At 36.9% G+C, this 22,704-nt stretch overlaps 1 protein-coding gene across 2 annotated transcripts in view; it reads right to left on the bottom strand.

Annotated features, from left to right (window-relative positions):
- The window catches only part of TTC17 (tetratricopeptide repeat domain 17), a 123,516-nt gene that overhangs the window by 56,557 nt on the left and 44,255 nt on the right, over nucleotides 1–22,704 (bottom strand). For both annotated transcript variants that reach the window (XM_077767469.1, XM_077767468.1), the window contains exons 14-16: nucleotides 21,789–21,866; nucleotides 21,427–21,651; nucleotides 13,110–13,296 (exon numbers count right to left, since the gene is read on the bottom strand). In XM_077767469.1, the coding sequence (XP_077623595.1) occupies nucleotides 13,110–13,296; nucleotides 21,427–21,651; nucleotides 21,789–21,866 (490 nt within the window). The remainder of the gene's footprint in view (nucleotides 1–13,109; nucleotides 13,297–21,426; nucleotides 21,652–21,788; nucleotides 21,867–22,704) is intronic.

The raw sequence follows: 22,704 nt of genomic DNA on the forward strand, positions 1-22,704 counted from the left end.
TGTTTAAATGAGAACCCCAAATCCTAGTTATTTCCAGAATCAATAAGGACTTGAACCTAGTAATAGCTCATACAACTCAGATGTGAAAACAAAGAGTGTTAACAGTTGTCTTTTTCATTGGTATGGGTAGTGAGTATGATATTTAAACCAAGGTTTTGTTTTGTTTTTAAAGGCCACCTAAGTCCTTCTACCACAAAACATTTGAGTAAGGACTTGTGGATTTCAGAAAGAAAGTCTACTATCTGCCTGACTGCAGACCCCACTTTGTGTGTATGCAGTTAAGGCAAGCAGTCTGATTTGAGCACATATATGTAAGTACATATAGCCAATACGCTAAATCAAATAAAAAGCTGAGAGAAATAAATGGTGACATCATAGTGTTTCCTTTTGCTTTATGTTACTAAATGAAAGTCAGTCACCTGGAGGCATTCACTTTGGTGGCCACTTTGCTCATAATAACATCATTTCTAAGACCTTACTCTCTCCCAGTTTTTAACATTTATGCTTTTTAGGCAGTGAGAGAGGTGGTGAATTGTGTTTTTTTGTTCATGTTAGGTTTTCCCCTAGCTATATTTCACACTGTCAAGGGAAACATGGCTATGTTATTATAGGTACAGCAGGAATCAGAACATTTGAACAACGCCCGGGTACTCTATCAACTGCTATTGATTTCCAGCTCTTTTTCCTAAAATTTGATATGCTTGTTATTTTTTAGTAATGATCACTTTGGATATCTGTGATCTGACTGGATTATTAAGCAATGCCTGGTAGCCAAAGAGGTTTAAATTGCTTTGAGGTTGGCAAATTTTGGCTTGTTATAAAAAGCAACTAAACGAGAGAAAACAAATCCAAAGCTGTGCTCTTTTCAGCAGCTATGAAATTTGATTTAAATTTCTCTTACGTTTTCAAGATCATAACCAAATAAACCTTGGTGGTTAAGAAAAAGTAACAGATTACTGAAGTGTTCTTGGTCAAAGAGCACAGCAGTTTGGTAGGAAAAACATTTGACTACTAGTAATGACAACAATGAAAGATAAAGGTGGGGGGAGCCCCAAGCCAGCACTCCACACACACAGATATATGCCGGGTACTCTCAGTCACGTGCATGGTAAAACTAATGTTCTTTCCTAGTGATATCAGGCTCAACTGCTTTATTTCAATGAGCCCATAAACTAAGTAGAACCCATTCAATGATTAAATTTGTAAAGGGGTTTAAACACTTAGTGCTCACTGTGTTAAACAAAAATTTCAAAACTGGGAGTTCACTTCAACTAACTGGCTCACAGCTCACTAAAGAACTTACCTAGGCACAAATCACTTAAAAAAAAAGGGGGGGGCACCTGGGTGGCTCGGTCGGTTAAGCGTCTGACTTCGGCTTAGGTCACGATCTCATGGTTCGTGGGTTCGAGCCCCGCGTCAGGCTCTGTGCTGACAGCTAGCTCAGAACCTGGAGCCTGTTTCAGATTCTGTGTCTCCCTCTTTCTCTGACCCTCCCCTGCTCATGCTGTCTCTCTCAGAAATAAATTAAACGTTAAAAAAAAAAAAAAAGAGCCTGTTCTATCCATGTAGAATGGACTTTCAGTGAGAGTGAGAGAGAGAGTGTGTGTGTGTGTGTGGAAGAGTTCTGCGGAAAGAATACTCTTTTGGAATGGGATAGACTTATGTAAAGGCTTGTTAAAAGAAATGGCAAAACTTAACATAAATTGAAATATCTCTAAAAGCATCAGCAACAGTGAATGGAAGTTGAAGATTTAAAAAGGAAGAGGGGCGTCTGGGTGGCTCAGTCGGTTAAGTGTCCAACTCTTGATTTCGGTTCAGGTCACGATCTCATAGTTCATGATATCGAACCCCACACTGGGCTTTGCACTGACAGCACAGGGCCTGCTTGGGATTCTCTCTCTCCCTCTCTCTGCTCCTCCCCTGCTCATGTTCTCTCTCAAAATAAATAAATGAATAAATAAATACAAATAAAATTAAAAAGACAGGAACCAATGAACTTGCCTAACTCACTACACACAAAGTCCATACAACTAGAATTAGCCGCCTGCAGTTCATTTCAGGAGGCTGATATACAACCACAATGACAAACCATATTAAGAGTATCTTGTTGAATAGTTAATGAGGGCTAGATAAAACAGACCTCGTCTTTTTTTCTTTTTAATTTTTTTGAATATTTATTTATTTTTGGGAGACGAGAGAGACAGAGCATGAGTGGGGGAGAGACAGACAGAGAGGGAGACATAGAATCCAAAGGAGGCTCCAGGCTCTGAGCTGACAGGACAGAATCTGATGGGGGCCTCAAACCCATGAACACGAGATCATGACCTGAGCCAAAGTTGGGCACTTAACCCAAAAACAGACTCGATCTTGCTCACCCTTCACATTTTCTTGTTGGTGTGCAATCACTTTGTCTCCAGTGCCATGAGTGTAGGGAATCACAGTAGGCTCCTGATGCAGAATAGAGACTACATACAAAGAAACATGTCTGAATATAACTTTCAAAACTTAGCTGTAGATAAGTGATCACAAAATATGATTGATGATGCTGTCCAGTGGGAATCTTCCTACTACCTTCAGAGCAGAAAGGTAGCAGAACTGTGATTTAAACTTAACTTAGTGCCTAAAAACATAACTGACCTTCTTTTGGAGACTCGGGATAGTAACTATAATACTGGTGAGGACCATTTGCACACCTTAAGTGTTAAGCTCTGTCTGTAATTCCGAGAATACTATAAATTTATTTTTAGGTTAATGAGGAAAAGTATTCCATAGCTGAGTAACAACCACCTCCAGTGTCATCCCATGCTAGCGGACCTCCAGAAGTGCTACTGAAATGTCTAGAGTGACACTGCTCAATTGTTCCCTTTGGTCTCAGCCCTCTGAAGCATCGCAGCCAAGGCTGTAGTGATTCAGTTGCAACAGTCCATTGACAGAATAAAACTACTTGCTCCTGTGTACTAGATGCTGAGGCTTAGAATACCCTCCTGATAAATACCCTTTCTTTACTCACCAAATTTTCTATTTTATTTCAAACATAGTAACATTTTCATATTTCTAACAGGTGAATTAAAAAAAAAATCTTCCTTATTTGTGTCCTATCATTAATATGTTTCTTGGGATCATTACCTATTTGCTTTAAAGATATGGGGCGCTTGGGTGGCTCAGTCGGTTAAGCGTCCGACTTCGGGTCAGGTCATGATCTCATGAGCTCTGCGTCGGGCTCTGTGCTGACAGCTCACAGCCTGTAGCCTGCTTCTGATTTTGTGTCTCCCTCTCTCTGCTTCTCCCCAGCTTGTGCTCTCTCTCTCTCAAAAATAAACATTAAAAAAATTTTTTAAAAGATATTTAAGTTACTGAATGACAGCTGAAACATGAGTTATAGTTTAGAAACTATGCCAATAGCTCCAAAAGTAGTTCAACTATACATACAGAGCTCACTTAACACTTCTGTTATCCTAAGAGTTATTCTCGTTGTTTTAGTGTAGGTATCTCCCCATTTTACAGAAGATACTTTTGATAAAATGAAGTCATCAGTGACTTTTTACACTGTTAAGGCCAAAGCGTCCACACTGTTTATCTACCAACTACAGTCATGATTTTTCCATAGGCACCAGTACCATTATTTACATTATGTTTTCCTTTAAATGGATTTGCCGGTTAATCTTACATTATGTTACAAGGGAAAATTAGTACCACTTTTCATAAATCGCAGGTTTGATGTACTGATGATATATTTTTCCTAATACTCACCAGAACTAACCCTAAATATTAAAATTATTTAAAAATGTTAATCTAAGTACCACTTGAAAGCTTGTGCACCTCTAATGATATCTATACCATACTTTGGGAACCAATATGGAACAGAGTACTACTGATTTCTTCTTCCTTCTCAAACTCTCTTGTTTTTCTGACCTTAGGACCTAGTTTCCCCCTTGGCCTCCCAATACCTTTCTATCCCTTCACTGGGTCTGCTCCTTAAATACTAGTATTTTCTAAGATTCCATTCTGGCCTTTTCTTCTCACCTTGCATATTCTCTGTGAGGGAGCCAGAGGCACCTCCAAATGAACAGGCCTCTCTCAACTTATTTTACAGCCTTACAATCAATGCATAAATTATTAATTTCCATATTCTCTCTCTTAATTAATGATGACATTTATGCAGTTGCCAAAGTTAGAAATCTCTCTGGTCAACTCACATTATGAGTCTGCTGTTTTCAGTCTTTCCTGTCTCAACATTGTCTCCAAACCATCTGCTCTCCACTGTGATCTCACAACTAGCCTCTCATTTCACTGAGAAGCAATCAAAAGTCCCACACTGATACCTATATATTGTCCTTGCTCCTATCTAAAGACCACTCTACCCTACATTTGTGCCTTGGATTCCATCCCCCCACCTATTCAAGAACTTTGCTTCTATAGTTAGCTTCTCTCTTTTTTTTTTTTTGCATATTTAATTTCTCCTTCTTTAGATCTCTAGATCAGTCCTATGCAAATAAACTGCAAAATTTTCTAATTTTAGAACAAAACCCAAACCAAATTTATCTTCATTCCCACATCCCTAACTACCATCCCATTTTTCTGCTCCTCACTGCGGTGAAACTCCTTCAAAGAGTCACTAGCCACCACCACTCCCTCACATCATTTACAACCCATTTCATACAAACTTTTAGAAGACTTCTAGCAACTTACATGTTCTTAAATCCAACGGTTTATTCGCTGTTCTCATCCAACCCAGCCTCTTAGGATGCACCCATGTAGTGCAGCAATAATGATACAATCTATCACTTCTCAAAAACACTTTCTTCATTTCTGGGACAAAATACTTGCTCGATTCTCCTAACTGTCTAGCTGGCTGTTCCTTTATTGTTCTTTCTCTTCTCGGCCTCTTAACGTGTAGTGGTATGCCCTGTAATTAATTGCTGACCTACCTTCCTTTTTATTTTTTTTAATTTATTTTTTTAATGTTTTATTTATTCCTAGGAGAGAGAGAGAGGGAGACAGCGTGAGCAGGGGAGGGTCAGAGAGAGAGGGAGACACAGAATCTGAAACAGGCTCCAGGCTCTGAGCTGGCAGTCAGCACAGAGCCCGATGCGGGGCTCGAACCCACGAACCACGAGATCATGACCTAAGCGAAAGTCGGACGCTTAACCGACTAAGCCACCCAGGCGCCCCCCTACCTTCCTTTTTATAATAACCACTGAGGAACTTCATCCATATTCAAGATTAAAAAAAAAAAAAACACTCATACACCCATGGCTCACAGATTAGCCTCTCTAGCCTGGGCCTCTTCCCTGACCATCATGACACACATATATCTAACTGCCTGTCCAATACTTGCATTTAAACATTTAATAAACAATGCAAACTTAACGTCTACAAAACCAAACTTATTTTTCTCCCTAAACCTGCTCCTTCTCAGACTTTACTATCTCATTAAACAGCACCAATGGTGATTACAAATCTCCTTAAAAACAGCAACAGTTGCTCGGGTCCCAAATTTAGGAGTTACCCATGACCTCTCTGTCCCTCATTTCCTACCTTGTCTCTGGTAATGTCTTGTTAGTTCTATCTTCAAAAATGTGGGGCATCACCATCCCAGACTTTAGCCTCTACTACAAAGCTGTCATCATCAAGACAGTACAGTATTGGCCCAAAAACAGACACATAGACCAATGGAATTGAACACAGATCTCAGAATTGGACCCACAAATGTATGGCCAACTAATCTTTGACAAAGCAGGGGAGAGTATCCAATGGAAAAAAGACAGCCTCTTTAACAGATGGTGCTGGGAGAACTGGTCAGCAACATGCAGAAGAATGAAACTAGATCACTTTCTTACACCATACACAAAAATAAACTCAAAATGGATAAAGGACCTGAATGTGAGACAGGAAACCATCAAAAGCCTAGAAGAGAAAGCAGGAAAAAACCTCCTTGACCTCAACCGCAGCAATGTCTTACCTGACACATCCCCAAAGGCAAGGGAATCAAGAGCAAAAGTGAACTAGTGGGGCCTCATCAAGATAAAAAGCTTCTGCACGGCAAAGGAAACAATCAAGAAAACTAATAGGCAACTGACAGATTGGGAAAAGATTGTTGCAAAATGACATATAAGATAATGGGCTAATATCCAAAATCTATAAGGAACTCCTCAAACTCCACACCCAAAAAACAAACAACCCAGTGAAGAAATGGGCAGAAGACATGGAACAGACACTTCTCCAAAAAGGACATCCAGATGGCCAACAGACACATGAAACGATGCTCAGCATCCCTCCTCATCAGGGAAATACAAATCAAAACCACACTGAGATACCACCTCATGCCAGTCAGAGTGGCTAAANGGAGGAAGCTAACGGAGGACCATGAGGGAGAAGGGGAAATATAGTTGGGGAGAGGGAGGGAGGCAAACCATGAGAGACTCTTGAAATCTGAGAACAAACTGAGGGCTGATGGGGGTGGGGGAGAGGGGAAGGGAGGTGATGGGCATGGAGGAGGGCACTTGTTGGGATGAGCACTGGGTGTTATATGGAAACCAACTTGACAATACACTATTTAAGAAAAAAAATGTATCCCAAATACAATGATGGCTTTTCACTTTCCGCCCCCTCACCTGCTCGTCCAAACCAATAATATTCTCTTTCACCTGTATTTTTGCAACAGTATCCTAACTGGCCTTCCTGCTTCTGCTCTTACCCTACTATGTCCAATACAGCAGCCAGAGTAAACCTGCTGATATGTAAAATCAGGCCATTCTTCTTTTCCACTCAAAATCTTCCAAATCATACATCTGTCTCTTAAAATAAAAAGCCAAAATTATTAGAATGGTCTGCAAGGCAGTAAAGATATGATTCTTTCCTCCTCCCACTCATCTTTGCTTTCATCTCTTACGAGTCCAGTGCAAACACACCATCCTTCTTGCTGTTCCTTGCAAAACGCTGTTGCAACAACTATTCTCTCTGCCTGAAATGCTCTTATGCTATCTGCCTGCATGGCCCTAATCCTCACCTTCTCCAAGTCTTTGGTCGAATGTCACTTCCTCAGTGGGACCTCTTTAAACAATCCAATTTGAATCTCATCCAAACTCTTAATCTATTTTCCGTTTAGCACTATCTTCTAATATACGAATTAATTTATTATATTTATCATCTGCCTTTTGTTTCTCTCCACTAGAATGCAACTCCATAAAACGGAATTTTTCTTCTCTTTGGTTTCCAGTTCCTAGATTACTGTCTGGCATACGAGAGGTATGAGTTGAATGGATGAATAACTAAGCCACATTCAGTTTCCTTTAGTTAAAGGACAACATCCTGTTGCTTTAGAAGATTATATCCAACATTAGGGGCGCTGGGTGGCTCAGTCGGATGAGCATCCGACTTCAGCTCAGGTCATGATCTTGCAGTTCATGAGTTCGAGCCCCACGTTGGGCTCTGTGCTGACAGCTCAGAATGTGGAGCCTGCTTCAGATTCTGTGTCTCCCTGTCTCTCTGCCCCTCCCCTGCTTGTGCTCTCTCTCTCTCAAAAATAAATTTCAAAAAACAATAAAAAATTTTTGTAAAGAAAATTATATCCACCATCAAATTTCATTTTTTCTTAAATATTATTTGGCCAGGTTAACAATCTATAATAACTGCAGGATAATTGTGGAAAGATCTTAAGCAGGGACCAGTAGGCTCATTCCTCAAAAGAAAAATGCATTTTTTGCATGTAGAACAAAAAGTTCACATCAAAAAACCAAAAAGTATTAAAAAAATACATATGTTCTATGTTTTTTGGAAGCTGAAGTGTAAAACCACTGGTTATAAGAATCTGACCTAAATTTCTAATTTACTACTAATTTCTAATTTACTATTAATTTCTAAATTCTTATGAAAACCCAAGGTAACCATTTTGTTCATGAAAGCTAGATGCTGAGAATCCCAGAAGATAAATATTACCTACTGAGATAATAATGCAAGTACAGCCACCAGATCTGTGTACAACCCAAGGCCATGTGGTAATCTAATGATGCAAGATTCAGAAGAGACAAAGGTGACATGCTAAACTGAAAGGGACCGTTTCAAGGGTGCTTTTAGGGTTATGACTGCCCCCATAATCTTGCTCAGATTCAGGTTTTACTCAGGGATGTATGTCCCTTTTTTGAGTGATGACATAAAAAGTACAGTGATTATACCATTTTCATAAAAACGTCTCAGGAATCTACAAATATGAATTATTTCAATCACAGCAGTGGGATAAGTTATGCTTGTTGGAGTAAGAGAATTATGCACAGGAACCACACCGTCCTTGGAAGGCACAGGACTCAGATTTCAGTCTCACCTCTACCAATGACTGACACTTGAACTGAGTAACTCATGACCTTTGCTTCTAGATTTATAAAAAGGGGACTCTTCTTATTCCTCCTCTACCACATAGATATTTGTCAGAGGATTATTTGTTAACCCAATAATTAAAGCCCTTCTGAATAAAGAAATCTAAAAATCTAGACAGATTACATAATTGAGAGTTACATTTGGCTTTGTTGCATATGTTTGCAATTTCAGGATTTTGAAACCTGTAGTAAATTAACCCAAGTTTTAATTCTTCTTACAGAAATAAATGGAGGGAAGCTAACTAGTAGTGTATTCAAAAAGATATAAGAACTGGATCTTTAAGACTATATCTTTTTTTTTAAGCAGACATCTTTATTAACTTTTAGGAAGAAGAATGTCTTAAAGCAGATCCCTAATTGCAGGTAGCATATGCTGGATAGTCCACAGGAGGGCAGCAAAATGCAAGATCTCTTTTTCTTCAAAATCTGAACTCCAGGTAAGACTGCTTTAGCTGCAGGTTATAAATCTACAGAAATTTAGGTTGAAGAACACAGACTAAAACCATAGGTAATGAAACTAATTATAAAAGGAGCTACAATTTAGGTAAACAGATAACTATAAACAGATATACTGTGATGATGATATAGGATAATCCTTCTGCACACTGCAACAGATATTAAAGTTCATGTATATGATTTGGAAATTCTTTTATTATTTTTGTCTATTGGCAAAAGCTTTCAAATACATATTAAAGAAAAACATGCATAAAATTGTAAGCATACCTAGATGTTAAATCTAAGTTCTACTGTATAACATTTATCCATCATTTCTAAAGATCTGGGTCAATATTTTTTTAGGGGAGGGGGTCAATATTTTTAAGTGGGCATGTGTCTCAGTGAATTAAGACCAGAGAAACCCTGGGTTAGGTGATTAATTTTATTCAGCAAATACCAATGCCATTGTCAGTGGCATACTTGTAAGCATCTGATGTAAATAAAGTCTAATAAATATGACCTACCACTGGTCTTACATTTTCTAATAAAAGTAAAATACTGGATGAATAATACTAAAAATAAAGTAAAACCATGCATATTAGAGACATGATAACAATCTAGACTGCTTAAATAGAAAATACCTTTACTAGATGTGGCTTTTTGATTTGCAAATTAGTGAGGTTGAAGGAAAAAGTATTTAGAAAATATTATGGAGTAATGAATGCTTGGAAAATCCACTACATTTATTTCTGGACTTCTCTACAGATTCAAATATTTAATTATTCTGTTTATATTGTTATTGAAAATTATTTTCCATTTTTGGTCCTTAGAGAAGATAATCATTATTACTTCATGAAGTTTCATTCTTTGTGACACCTTTATTTTTTCCAGTTAAAAAGTCTTTTTTTAGTGTTGAGCACTGAAAAGAACTTACTTATACTGAAAAGCACTGGAAGTTTATTTATAAAATTCCATTTCACTTTAAAAAGGGCCAAGTATGTGGTTATTGAAGAATGGGCTTGTGAAAGTGGCACGCTCAGTTCTATTTAAGTTAAATCAGATTGTAAATTAACAAACCAATAAAATATGGTAAAACAGTATGTATTTCAAAACTGCCAAAATAAATGCTCAATCAAAACTGAAAGCACTAGCTTCTCTTGTAACAGTCAACTTGAGAGCAGACAATGTAAAAAGCAATCTATTAAGTTTTCCTTCCCAGCATCCTTGAAATTGAGGTGGTGATATAAAACTACCTATAAAAGAGAAGAATTTATTAAATGCTATTCAAAGGAGGGAGAGAGAGAGATGATGTCAAGCACTTTCTAATAAGAACATGCACACCTAACATGTGGCAATCAATAAAATGATTTCTAGATTAATAAAAGTTTGGAAAAAATGTCAGGTAAGTAATTATGCACTGATATATTTTTTAGCTATAAAGCCTTCACAAGTCTTAAACTTTTGTAAGGATAGTGATTATGTATTTTTTAAGTTGAACAAATTGGTATTGAGAGGTACCAGAATACATTACCTATACAGACATTCCAAGAAACATAAATTGAAAATCTGTGTGAAAAATTCCATGATTACATATGAAAAGCAATAAAATACTTACTCATGTTAACACATTGCCTACAATTTTACCATTAAGTTCATACTACCCAAGAGATTATACTATATTATAGCTTCTGTAAAAATAATTACCAATATGGATCTGTAAAGAAAATAATTTGTCACAGATTAACAACAGTGACCAGAAAAAGTATTTAAGATTGGTTTTCTAAGAGTTTAAACATTTTTGGTCTTGAAAAGCTTATCTCAAGAGTTTTTAAAATGGTAGCTTCCAAAAAGACCCTCCTAAGAGAATGACTTATGTTGGGAAAGGGATGGGTAAGGGCAACTTAAGGTCTTCTCTAATAAAAACCAGTATGAATTCCTTGATTGTTACATGGAAAAAGAATCATGAGCTTTGCTGAGATCTTGAAAACTTCATACCGTCATAATAAAAATTTCAGAAAGATAATGTGGCAGACAAGTAAGATAACTTATGAAGCTTATTTCAAAACTGCAAAAATGAAAAAGCCAAACACAGACAATCTGAAGGTACAGAAATACTAATCATTATTCAAGGGTTTTTCTGTATTTTTTTCATCAATCATTTAGTAAAGCTCAGGGATAGCTACAGGAGAAGAAATGGTTTGGGTTTTCAAATATAAGAAGGTCATGGTCTCTATAAGAGGTATTTGTTTCTATGAAGTTTCAGCCTTTCAAAGCTGGAACTCAGCCAAGCATTACTTGTTACCATGGAAACAAGTAACATAAAACACTGTCAAAGGAAAAATCAATACTGAAATGAATTCAGTATTATCGATGAGGTTTTAAACTTAGAAAATGCTATAGCATACATTTCATCATGGGTGTTTACAGAGGTGTTAGCAGATGGCAGATTCTCTTCTAAGGTAACTAATCACAATGTAACAGAGGCTAAATTAAAAAAAAATTATTAGCGAGCTCTCTCTGAAAGAACTTTTACTGTATTGGATCTAGTAACATTTGTGGGATATCTGGACTACCAAATACTATGATACTAAAACTTTGTAGATTGTTTCAGGTTATTCGTTTCTTGGGCTAGGTGAAGTTATGCTCTGGGTTTGAAAAAGCTCCTGATAATGGAATTTCCTTTCTTGATGTGAGTGACATAAAATAATAATAAATTTCAACAAACTAAAATCCTACGCAAAAGCATGTGAAACTAATACTAAGGAAAAGGCGTTTTAGAAAAGGGTCACTGTATACATACAAAATTCTTCCTTCTGATAACAAAGAAGTCAAGAGAGGTGAGGAAGATGATAGCTGGTAAAAAAAAATAATAATAAGAGACTATTAGTAAAAGCAGTTCACTAAATAAAGTGGAATTCTGTTTAATCTAAGGAATTTTAAAGTCCACAACATGTTTTCTGGGATTAAGTAAGACCTCTAAGATCCACTAAGGTCTGAATATTATGTATTTATTATGAATTTCTCATGGCTCTTTTTTACCCAACACCTATCATGTCATAAAGATCTTATTTAATTCTACCAACAAGTCTATGAGACAGATTTTGCCTTTCATTCTACAGATGAGGACACAAGTTACTTCACTGGGATGAGAAGCACAGTAACGGAAGAGCAGGGCTCACACGTGAATCTGCAGGACTATGGCACGGGCCCCTCCGCTGTTGCACTGTTAACACCGTTGTCGGCCCTCAGCCTTCGTACAAGAACTCTAGTTTATACCGTGCTCAGTCCTGAGCCACAGCTGAGCTATGGAGTTATGCAGCTGCTAGATTTTTTGGTTTCTTCACTAAAAAATTGGGCACTGAAACTTAAAAATGTAAATACTACTTACTGCCTGTCATTTCATTAAAATCCTAAGGCAGTCTAGTACAGGCAAATCTGGAAAACCAGTGTGAGGTGCCAAATGTACTAGTAAATTATTGAGGTCTTTTAGATAAATCACTTAAACAACTGGGCATGAGGGATTTTTTTTTCCCTTAAGTGAAGGAGATGGACTGATAGTCCTCTGCTTGAGTATTATGATCTAATTTGAACATTAACAAAGCACCCACTGTGTGTTCTCCAACAGCAAGGTCCTGAGTATCCATATATATATAAACCTCACCTCTCATAACTCAAGTCAAACTCTTTTCTTGAAGTAAAAGTTAAACTAGTAAATAAGTAAACATAATGGAACTCTTAGGGAGTTCTAACTGATGAATTTACAGTAGTTCAGATATTAACTCAAACCACTTAATACCCAGGTGGACACACTTACACACATGCGTGTATTTCGGTGGCTGTGTGAGAAAGGGGAAGAATGCAAGAAGATACCACTTAGTGTCAGGTGACTGCTTTAAATGTGCAGTCAAGATCTGGATCACTTTCACTGGAAGGCAAGAGGGTGTATTTCAGTGAAAGAAGGTAGAAAAACTGCTCTAAATCTTATTGCAGACTGTCTTTATGGACAGAAAATATACCCTTTACCATTAATATTGATCACTTAAAAACATCATAGATTTTGTGGAGAGGAAAAAATCTCATTCTATCAATTTCAGTTGAATATACATAGCCGCCCTTTCTCAACTAGGGTTCAAAGCATCTATATAGTAAGGATAGAATTAACTTCTTTCCTAAGTATCTAGAATTATACTAGTTACATAAAATCCTTGGGAAAAACCGAGACAATAATTTTCTGTGTTCTGTTGATCAGAACAGGAACCCTAGTTGTGTTCATCATTGTGTCAGCACTGAACAGCTGCTTACCACTGCAAACAGAAGAGGTGATGTTGTACAGAAAAGGATAAAACTGCATACAGCGAATCAACTTCAAGCTGTTTTCACATTCTGGGCATTTGGTAGTTAACTTCAAAGCCTGTCTAAAGGCCTCAAGTGCCCCACTGATATTCTTCAGAGCAAGGTAAGCATTTCCCAGGCTCAAAAAGGTCAAAGGCTGAAAAGACAAAAAAAAATTTTTTTAAATGTTAGTGAATTAATATTTTCTGAGAGTTATAAAACTTTTACAGTATATGTCTTTTGGCTTCTTTTACATTATCCCATAAAAGTTAATGGCTATTTATTTTATTTACACCATCCAATTCTACACTGTAACAAATGTAAGTTTATTTTTTACCTTTTTACTATGATAAAAAAATATATAGTGTAAATATACTAATCTTAAGTGTACAGCTCAGTGAATTTATATACATATATATCATACACATATATATATCCCTATAGTCAGCACTCATATCAAGACATGAAACATTTAGAATGTTTCTAACACCTCAAAAGATTCCCTTGGGCGGGGATGCCTGGATGGCTCAGTCCATTAAGCATTTGACTCTTGATTTCAGCTCAGGTCATGATCTCGTGGTTTGTGAGCTTGAGCCCCGGGTTGGGCTCTGTGCTGACAGTATGGAGCCTGCTTGGGATTCTTTCTCTCTACCTCTCTCTGCCCCTCCCCGCCCCAAAATAAATAACTTTATAGAAGATTCCCTTAGGCACCCTAACCCTATTCCTAGAGGTAACAGTATGCTCCCTTCCATGTATATATAATCTGTATCTTTTGTAGATTCTTTCACTCAATACAGTATCTAAGGCTTAAGAAGCTGAATGTTTTTTGTGTATTAGTTTATTTTATTTTTTTAAAACTGATGTGTAATATTTACCATGGGAGTACACATAGTTTGTTTATCTATCTCCTTCTGATAAGATTTGGATTGTTTCCAGTTTGGGGTCATTATGAATAAAGCTACTATGAACATTCTTGCAACTATCTTTACAGATGTACGTACTTTTTCCTTGGCTATATAGTTTGCAGAAGTCCCTGCCTTAGTAGACTTTACAGTCAACTGTCACAAAACCATGAGGGTATCATACAAGTATGAGAATAATGTGATGGAGAAGAGCACAGCAGGGAAGAGACATTAAGCAGAACACAGTGGGGAGGGGAGTGCCAATTTTAATAGAGTAGTAAGGGAAGGACATATTGAGAAGTTAGTATTTTAAAGGACTTTAAGGAGAGGAAGCAAGCTATAAAGACTCTTGGTAGAGTATCCCAGAGAGAATACAAAGGGCAAAGACGCTGAGGTGGGTGCATGCCTAGTATGCTCAAGGAACTGCAGAGAGGCAGGTGGCTATAACAGGATGAGCCAAGGAATGACTTCATGGGGATGAGGTCAGAAAATAAGGTCATGTAGGACCTTCTACACTATTATAAATTCTTGTCTTTTACTATGAGTTACATGGAGTGCCACTGCAGAGATCTGAAGAGACAAATGACAACATCTGACTTTTTATAAGGATCTCACTATATTGTGAAGAGACTGAAGGGGATAAAGGCCAAAAGCAGAGAAGCTGTTAGGAGGCTACTGAAATAATTTAGATAAAAGATAATGGTGGTTTGGATCAGACAGCAGTGGAGATGATGATAAATAGTGAAATTCTGGGTATATTTTAAAAATATCAGCAAGGTTAAGCTAATAGACTGAATTTACCCTGAGAGAGAGATCTGAGAAAGGTATGAAGGACGGCTCCAAGGGTTTGTCCTGACCTACAGACTTCACCAGTTCCTGAAATGAGAAAGACTGAGCAGCAAAGATTGGAACAATGTTAAGGAGCTTAGTTTGGGCCGTTAGTTTTAAAGTGTGTTTTAAAAATCCACATGGAGATGTCAAGTAAGCTGTCGGAAAAAGAAGACTGCAGTTTGGAGCAAAGGTGATAGAAGACTCAACGGGGAAAGGATAGAGTTATCAAGTTATGGTGCTAGAACAACTGAATATCTATGTGATATGAACTTTTATGAATGAACTTTGATCTCTACCTCACAGTATAAAAAAAAAACATAACCTGAAATGGATTACAAGCCTAAATGTAAAACCTAAAACTACAAATTGTCTTGAAGACAACATAGGGAAATATTTTAGCATATTGGAGAGCCAACTATTTAAAGAAAAGTAATAACACAAACAAAACAGAATTACTTGTTTCAAATGTCTGGTGAAGACACCTTAAATCTAACAATAAAAATAAAAAGAAAATGAACAAAATGCATACACAAACTTTTACTTTAAACATATAATTGAAGTGCCTGGGTGGCATCTTTTTTTTTTTTTTTTAATTTTTGAGAGAGAGACAGAGCATGAATGGGGGAAGGACAGAGAGACATGAGATCATGACCTGAGCTGAAATGGGATGCTTAACCAACTGAGCCACTCATGTGCCCCAAGCATCTGACTCTTGATTTCCACTCAGGTCATGATCTCACAGTTTGTGGGTTCAAGCCCTGTATTGGGCTCTGTGCTGACAACGCAGAGCCTGCGTGGGATTCTCTCTCTGTCTTTCTCTCTGTCTGTACCCTGCTCATGCTCTCTCTCTCTCAAAATAAACAAACTTAAAAATTTTTTTAAAAGGAAAAACATATTAAAAAAATACAATTAAAGGGGTGCCTGGCTGAGTCAGTGGATCATGCGACTCTTGATCTCAGGGTTGTAGGTTTGAGCCCCACATTGACTGCAGAGATCACTTAAAAAACATAAAATCTGTGTAGCAACATGGATGAACCTTGAGGGTGTTATGCTGAGCGAAATAAGTCAGGCAGAGAAGGACAAATACCATATGTTTGCACNAAATATGATTAAAGGATAAAGACATTTATATTATAACAGAGAAGTGAAATTTTTTAAAGTAAACTTGTTTTACAAATGTTAACTCAAAGGCAGTACGTGGTAAAGAGCATGAGTTCTGTGGCTAATCTCTCTGAGTTCAAATCCAAGCTCTAGGATTTCTGGTAAATCCTTTGGAATTTATCTATCAAATGGGTAAATCCTACCTACAGGGTCGTTGTGAGGATTAAATGAGTTATTACATGTCACTTGATCAGTATGGTGCCCGGCTCTAATAAACAATCAATTAAAAACAGTTAATTCAACTGCCCAATTTGAAGGTACACATGAAATGAGTATTTTCTGACCTTGATCAGGGCAATATATATTGGCCCAAATCTTTTGGTAGTGTCCAGCATTTTGTATCAAAGCCATCATAACATTCATTCTCTCAGTGACTTAGTAACTTCATTGCTAGCAATCTTTTCTAAGAAAGTTATCTGGAATACAGAAAGGGCCTTATGCAGGAGACCATTATTGATAATAGCTAAGCACTGCGGACCCTAAGCATCCAACAAGTGAGGAGTAAGCTATGATATATAAATCCATAAATAGTCATTATTGAGGGCTAATAAAAACTGTGTGGTACCAAAACTTTTTTATATAATAATCTTTAAAGATCACCAGTACAATAGTGTTGGAACACTATGAACTATATGGATAGAAGAAACACAGGAATTATTTCCAAATGTTGACATTTGGGGGTGGGGTGCTGATTAAGGTATATTTCTGTAATATCTACTCTGATTCACTGATTTATCCTTTTATTATTGTTACAGTACCACAATATGTAACAACTGAAATTTTAGTATAGTTTTCAAATATAGAAAGGCAACTCATCTGTTAAGGGAGCTCTATTTTCTTTAGAAGACTACTGATTGCTTTGGCTGGTGGCAGTAGAAAGTGAAACAAGTATTGGGGGAATACAGCTTTGTCAGCCTTCCTCTGGGTGCCCAATCATTACATCCCTCATATAGCATCTGTTCCCATTGTACTTGCACCTGGCACACAGCAAACATTAGATAAATATTTGATACATTTCTTTGGCACTTGGCCTGTTGTACGGTATAGTAATTGTAAACTTTCACTTAAAATCCACTTGTGAATTTGTATTTTTAAAAGGAAACTCTTATTACAAATAACCCTAAACCAGTCAGGCACATTTCTTCTAAAAGTTTCTTTGGATATAAAATTTACAAACATTTAAACACTGGGTATAAAAGCAATTTAACTGTATATTTATAACTGTTATTTTAACAAACCTAAGATGTCATCAATTATAACATGCGTCCTTCTTTCAGAGATATTAAGATATGGAAGAAGAAGTGGTATCTTAGAAACTCTCAATGAAAGTAAGTAACTACATAGGAGTGATTAACTCCATGGCCTGCATGTGGGAAGTTCAGGGCATGACTATTAATCCACCTATCTATCCTTATCATACAACCTTTAAACTGTGGTCTGGCTTAGTTGTTATAAAGATATCTATAAATTAAAGTTATAAAACAGTATAATATTAAGCAGCATGCATGCTTTTATGAGAAGGATAAAAAAAGAACCAGATGTTTCAGATTGACATAAAAAATGGCAGTATATTTTTAGTAGCTATATCATTCTTTAAAAAAGTGTTTTTAATGTTTATTTATTTTTTAAAAGAAAGACAGAGCACGAGTGGGGAGAGGGACAGAGAGAGAGAAAGGTAGAAAGAAAATCTGAAGCAGGCTCCAGGCTCTGAGCTGTTAGCACAGAGCCAGACATGGGGTTCAAACCACGAACCGTGAAATCATGAGCTGAAGTAGGACACTTAAGTGACTGAGTCACCCAGGTGTCCCTCTTTTTTTTTTAATGTCTATCCATCTTTGAGAGAGAGAGAGACCGAGCATAAGCAGAGGAGGGGCAGAGAGAGAGGGAGACACAGAATCCTAGGCAGGCTTCAAGCTCTGAGGTATCAGCACAAAGCCCCACATGGGGCTTCAACTCATGAACTGCAAGATAATGACCTAAGCAGAAGTTAGATGCTTAATCGACTGAGTCACCCAGGCGCCCCAGTTGCTAGATCATTCTTATTTAAACATCAGTTCTTAAAAGTAAATTAACGACATAAGTTTCAGTCATTTAGGGGCGCCTGGGTGGCTCAGTCGGTTAAGGGTCTCACTTTGGCTCAGGTCATGACCTCACAGTTCGGTTCGTGGGTTTGAGTCCTGCATCGGGCTCTGTGCTGACAGCCAGCTCAGAGCCTGGAGTCTGTTTCGGATTCTGTGTCTCCCTCTCTCTCTGACCCTCCCCTGCTCATGCTGTCTCTCTCTCTCTCTCAGAAATAAATAAAACATTAAAAAAAATTTAAATTTCAGTCATTTAAAATAAAGAAATAACACCAAAAAAAAAAAAAAAAACTACAGGACAATATCTCTGATGAATATAGACACAAAATATACCACCAAACTCAATCCAACAATACATTAAGAAAAATCATTCACCACAATCAAGTGAGATTTATTTCTGGGATGCAAGGGTGGTTCAATATTTGCAAGTCAATCAATGTGATATATCACATCAATAAGAGAAAGAATAAAAACCATATGATCAATTCAATAAATACAGAAAAAGCCTTTGAGAAGGTACAATATCCACTGACAATAAGGGCCCTCAACAAGGTTGGTTTAGAGGGAACATACCTCAAAATAATAAAGGCCATATATGAAAAACCCACAAGAAACATAATACTCAGTGAGGAGAAACAGAACTTTCCCCATAATGTCAGGAACAAGATGGGGATGTCCACTCTTACCACTTTTATTTAACATAGTACTAGATGTCCTAGCCACAGCAGTCAGACAACGAAAAGAAATAAAAGGCATCCAAATCAGTAAGTAAGAGGTAAAACTTTCACTATCTGCAGATGACATGATACCATATATAGAAAATTCTAAACACTCCATCAAAAAACTACTAGAACTGATAAATGAATTCAGTAAAGTTGTAGGATACAAAATCAATCTGCAGAAATCTGTTGCATTTCTATATACTATAATGAAGCAGCAGAAAGAGAAATTAAGCAAACAACTCCATTTACAGTGCACTGAAAATAATAAGATACCTAGAAATAAACCTAACTGAAGAGGTGAAAGATCTGTGCTCTGAAAACTACAAAACACTGATGGAAGAAATTGAAAATGACACAAAGAAATCGGAAGACATTCCATATTCATGAATTGGCACAACAAATATTATTAAAATGTCTATGCTACCCAAGGAAATCTACCCATGTAATGCAATCTTTTTCAAAAATACCAACAGCATTTTTCAAAGAATTAGAAAAATCCTAAGATTAATATGGAACCACAAAAGACCCCGAATGGCCAAAGCAATTTTGAAAAAGAAAAGTAAAGCTAGAGGAATCACAATTCTGGACTTCAAGTTATATTACAAAGCTGTAATAATCAAGAGTATGGTATTGGCACAAAAAGAGATACACAGATCAGTGGAACAGTATAGGAAAATCAGAAATAAACCCACAATTGTATGGTCAATTAATATTTGACAAAGCAAGGAAGAATATCCAATGTCTCTTCAACAAATGGTGTTGGGAAAACTGGTCAGGTACATACAAAATAATAAAACTGGACCACCTTCTTAAATCATACAGAAAAATAAACTCAAAATGGATTAAAGACCTAAATGTGAGACATGAACTGATAAAACTCCTAAAAGAGCACAAGCAGCAATTTCTCTAACATCTGCCATAGCAACATTTTTCTAGATAGGTCTCCTGAGGCAAGGAAATAAAAGCAAAAATAAACTATTGGGACTACTTCAAAATAAAAAGTTTCTGCACAGTGAGGGAAACAATTAACAAAACTAAAAGGCAAACTACTGAATGAGAGGAAATATTTGCAAATGACGTATCTGATAAAGGTTAGTATTCAAAATATATAAAGAACTGATACAACTCAACACCCAAAAAACAAATAATCCAGTTAAAAAATGGACAGAAGACATGAGCAGACATTTCTCCAAAGAAGACCTCCAGATGGGCAACAGACAGATGAAAAGATGCTCAACATCACTCATCATCAGGGAACTGCAAATCAAAACTACAATGAGGTACCATCTCACACTTATCAGAAAGACTAAAATAAAAACACAAGAAACATCAAGCATTGGCAAAGATGTGGAGAAAAGGAACCCTTGTACACTGCTGGTGGGAATGCAAACTGGCGCAACCACTGTGGAAAATCGCAAGTTCCTTAAAACGTTAAAACAAAAAAACACAACTTACCCTATCATCCAGTAATCACACTAGTGGATATTTACCCAAAGAATTAAAAAAAAAAAAAACCCACAAATTAAAAGGGATGCATGCACCCCTATGATGTTTATAATAGCCAAGATATGGAAGCAGACCAAATATCCAATGATTGATGAATGGACCAAGAAAATGAAGTATATATACACAATGAAATATTATCCAGTCATAAAAAAGGGTGAAATCTTGCCATTTGCCTTGACATGGATGGAGACAGAGAATATAATGCTATATGAAATTAGTCAGAGAAAGACAAATACCACATGATTTCACTCAAATGTAGAATTTAAGGAACAAAACAAACAAGCAAAAGAAAAAAAGACACACTGAGAAACAGACTCTTAACTACAGAGAACAAACTGATGGTTATCAGAAGGGAGGTGGACAGGGAGGCAATGGATGAAATATGATGGAGATTAAGGAACACACTTGAGGGGAGCCTTGGTGACTCTGTTGGCTAAGCGTCTGACTCTTGATTTTATCTCAGGTCATGATCTCATGGTTCAGGAGATGGAGCCCTGCACTGACTCTGCACTGACAGCGTGAAGCCTGAGATTCTCTTTCACCCCGCTCCACTCCCCCCACCCCCTCGCATGTACACGTGCGTTCTCCCTCCCTTCCCAATCTCTCTGCCCCATGCTCACCCATGCTCACTCACGCTCTCACACACTCTCTCAAAATAAATAAATAAACATTAAGAAAAAAAAGGAGTGCACTTATGATGAACACTGGTGATGTATGGAATTGATGAATCACTACACTGTACACCTAATAAAAACACTGCATGTTAACTTCATTGGAATTAAAATTAAGAAAAAAGAAATGAAACATATCTAAGATATATCAGGGAGTAGAAACAGCAAGATACAGAAAAATATGATTAGCATGAGTCTACATTTGTACAAAATAAAACAAATCAATACCTAAAGAAATGAATACATCAAAAATAAAATGAAACAAAATCTGTCTTATGCCATCTCAAAATATGCAAACTCTACTTTGAAAAATATGTGAGATTTTTTTTTAACGCCTTCCCCAGAAAAATACAAATTGTACTCAGATTTTGAGCTACCACCATACAGTACATGGAACTCCAAGCTTAAAACCTCACCTCAGAGCTATTGATGGCCAAAGCTTGAAGTAGCAGCTTAGTGGCATCAAGATGGAGGCCGTAGTGAATCAAAAGGTTGGCCAAGTTCACAAGAGGAATGTCCTGGTATTGAAGTGGAGCCAAATTCAAAGCCCTCTGAAGACAAGCAATAGCAAAAGTGCTGTTTCCTACTGCTCTCCAGTAGAGTCCAGCTTCATTGAGTATCAGCCAGACAGGGGCATTTGGCTGAAAAAACCCAAAATACCTCAGTTAATGCAAGAATATAGTACTTGTTCCGACAAAGATTTTTAACGCATGCATTTTAACTTTTAATTACAATTACTAAGCAGTTAAATTTCAGATGTCTACAGTAGGTGGCTTACCTTATTAATAGCATGAAATAAGAAAGACCCAATTTCTTCTTCTGGGATAGTATAGTTATTAATACGGGAAAGCAAAATCTGAAAACATCAAAAGGAAGACACCCTCAATTGAAAATAACAAGGAAGACATCTGAAAGAATTCCATAGATAGCAGTCTTGACTTGAGCTTCTCAGGAACAGCTAATTTNTTGACCTGCTTTCCTTTAACTAAAACATGTTAAAAGATGTATACCACATACATGATTAAGGTTATATATCATACTCCATCCACTAAAGTAAACCTAAGTATCCAAAATCAAATGAGTTTTCAAAATAGAATAGCATGTAATGCTTGATGCAATAAAAAAAATCTATCTCTTCTAGTGGGAAGAGCACTGGATCCTCAATTGCTCTATGTTCTTGCGACATCTGTATAACTGTGGGCAACACTAAGGTAGGGATCATGGTCTATTTACCTTTCCTAGTATTCCAAACAGTGCCTGGCACATAATGTTTTCTGCCTCAGTAAATGTTTGTTGACTCTAAGTAGTAACTGTTCAGTTTTAAATTTGACTTTTTAAAAAGGTTATTCTGATGGTCTGTTTTCTCTGCCATAAAAGTAATTTTTTCATCTGTATCTATGGAATGGTATCAAATGTAGAATTTATATTCAGTAACAAAACATTCCCAGTTATACATAACTAGTAGGAATTAAAGAACAAAGCTTAACAGAACTTCTCTATAATGTCTGTAAGGTAGCTGTCAAATTCACACAAACTTCTAATAAGGCCAAAGCGGGTTGATAAGGCCGGAAAGAGAATCTTCAAGCTTTCAATTTATACAAACTCCTGGAGGTTTGACCACTAAACTGAAGTGGTCAGAATGGCCTCCAGTAGATAAGTTTCATTACCTAAACAGAGAGTTTTGTGCTGCTCAT

Source organism: Crocuta crocuta, unplaced genomic scaffold, assembly GCF_008692635.1.
Source record: "Crocuta crocuta isolate KB4526 unplaced genomic scaffold, BGI_CrCroc_1.0 scaffold330, whole genome shotgun sequence".
Lineage (NCBI taxonomy): Eukaryota > Metazoa > Chordata > Mammalia > Carnivora > Hyaenidae > Crocuta > Crocuta crocuta.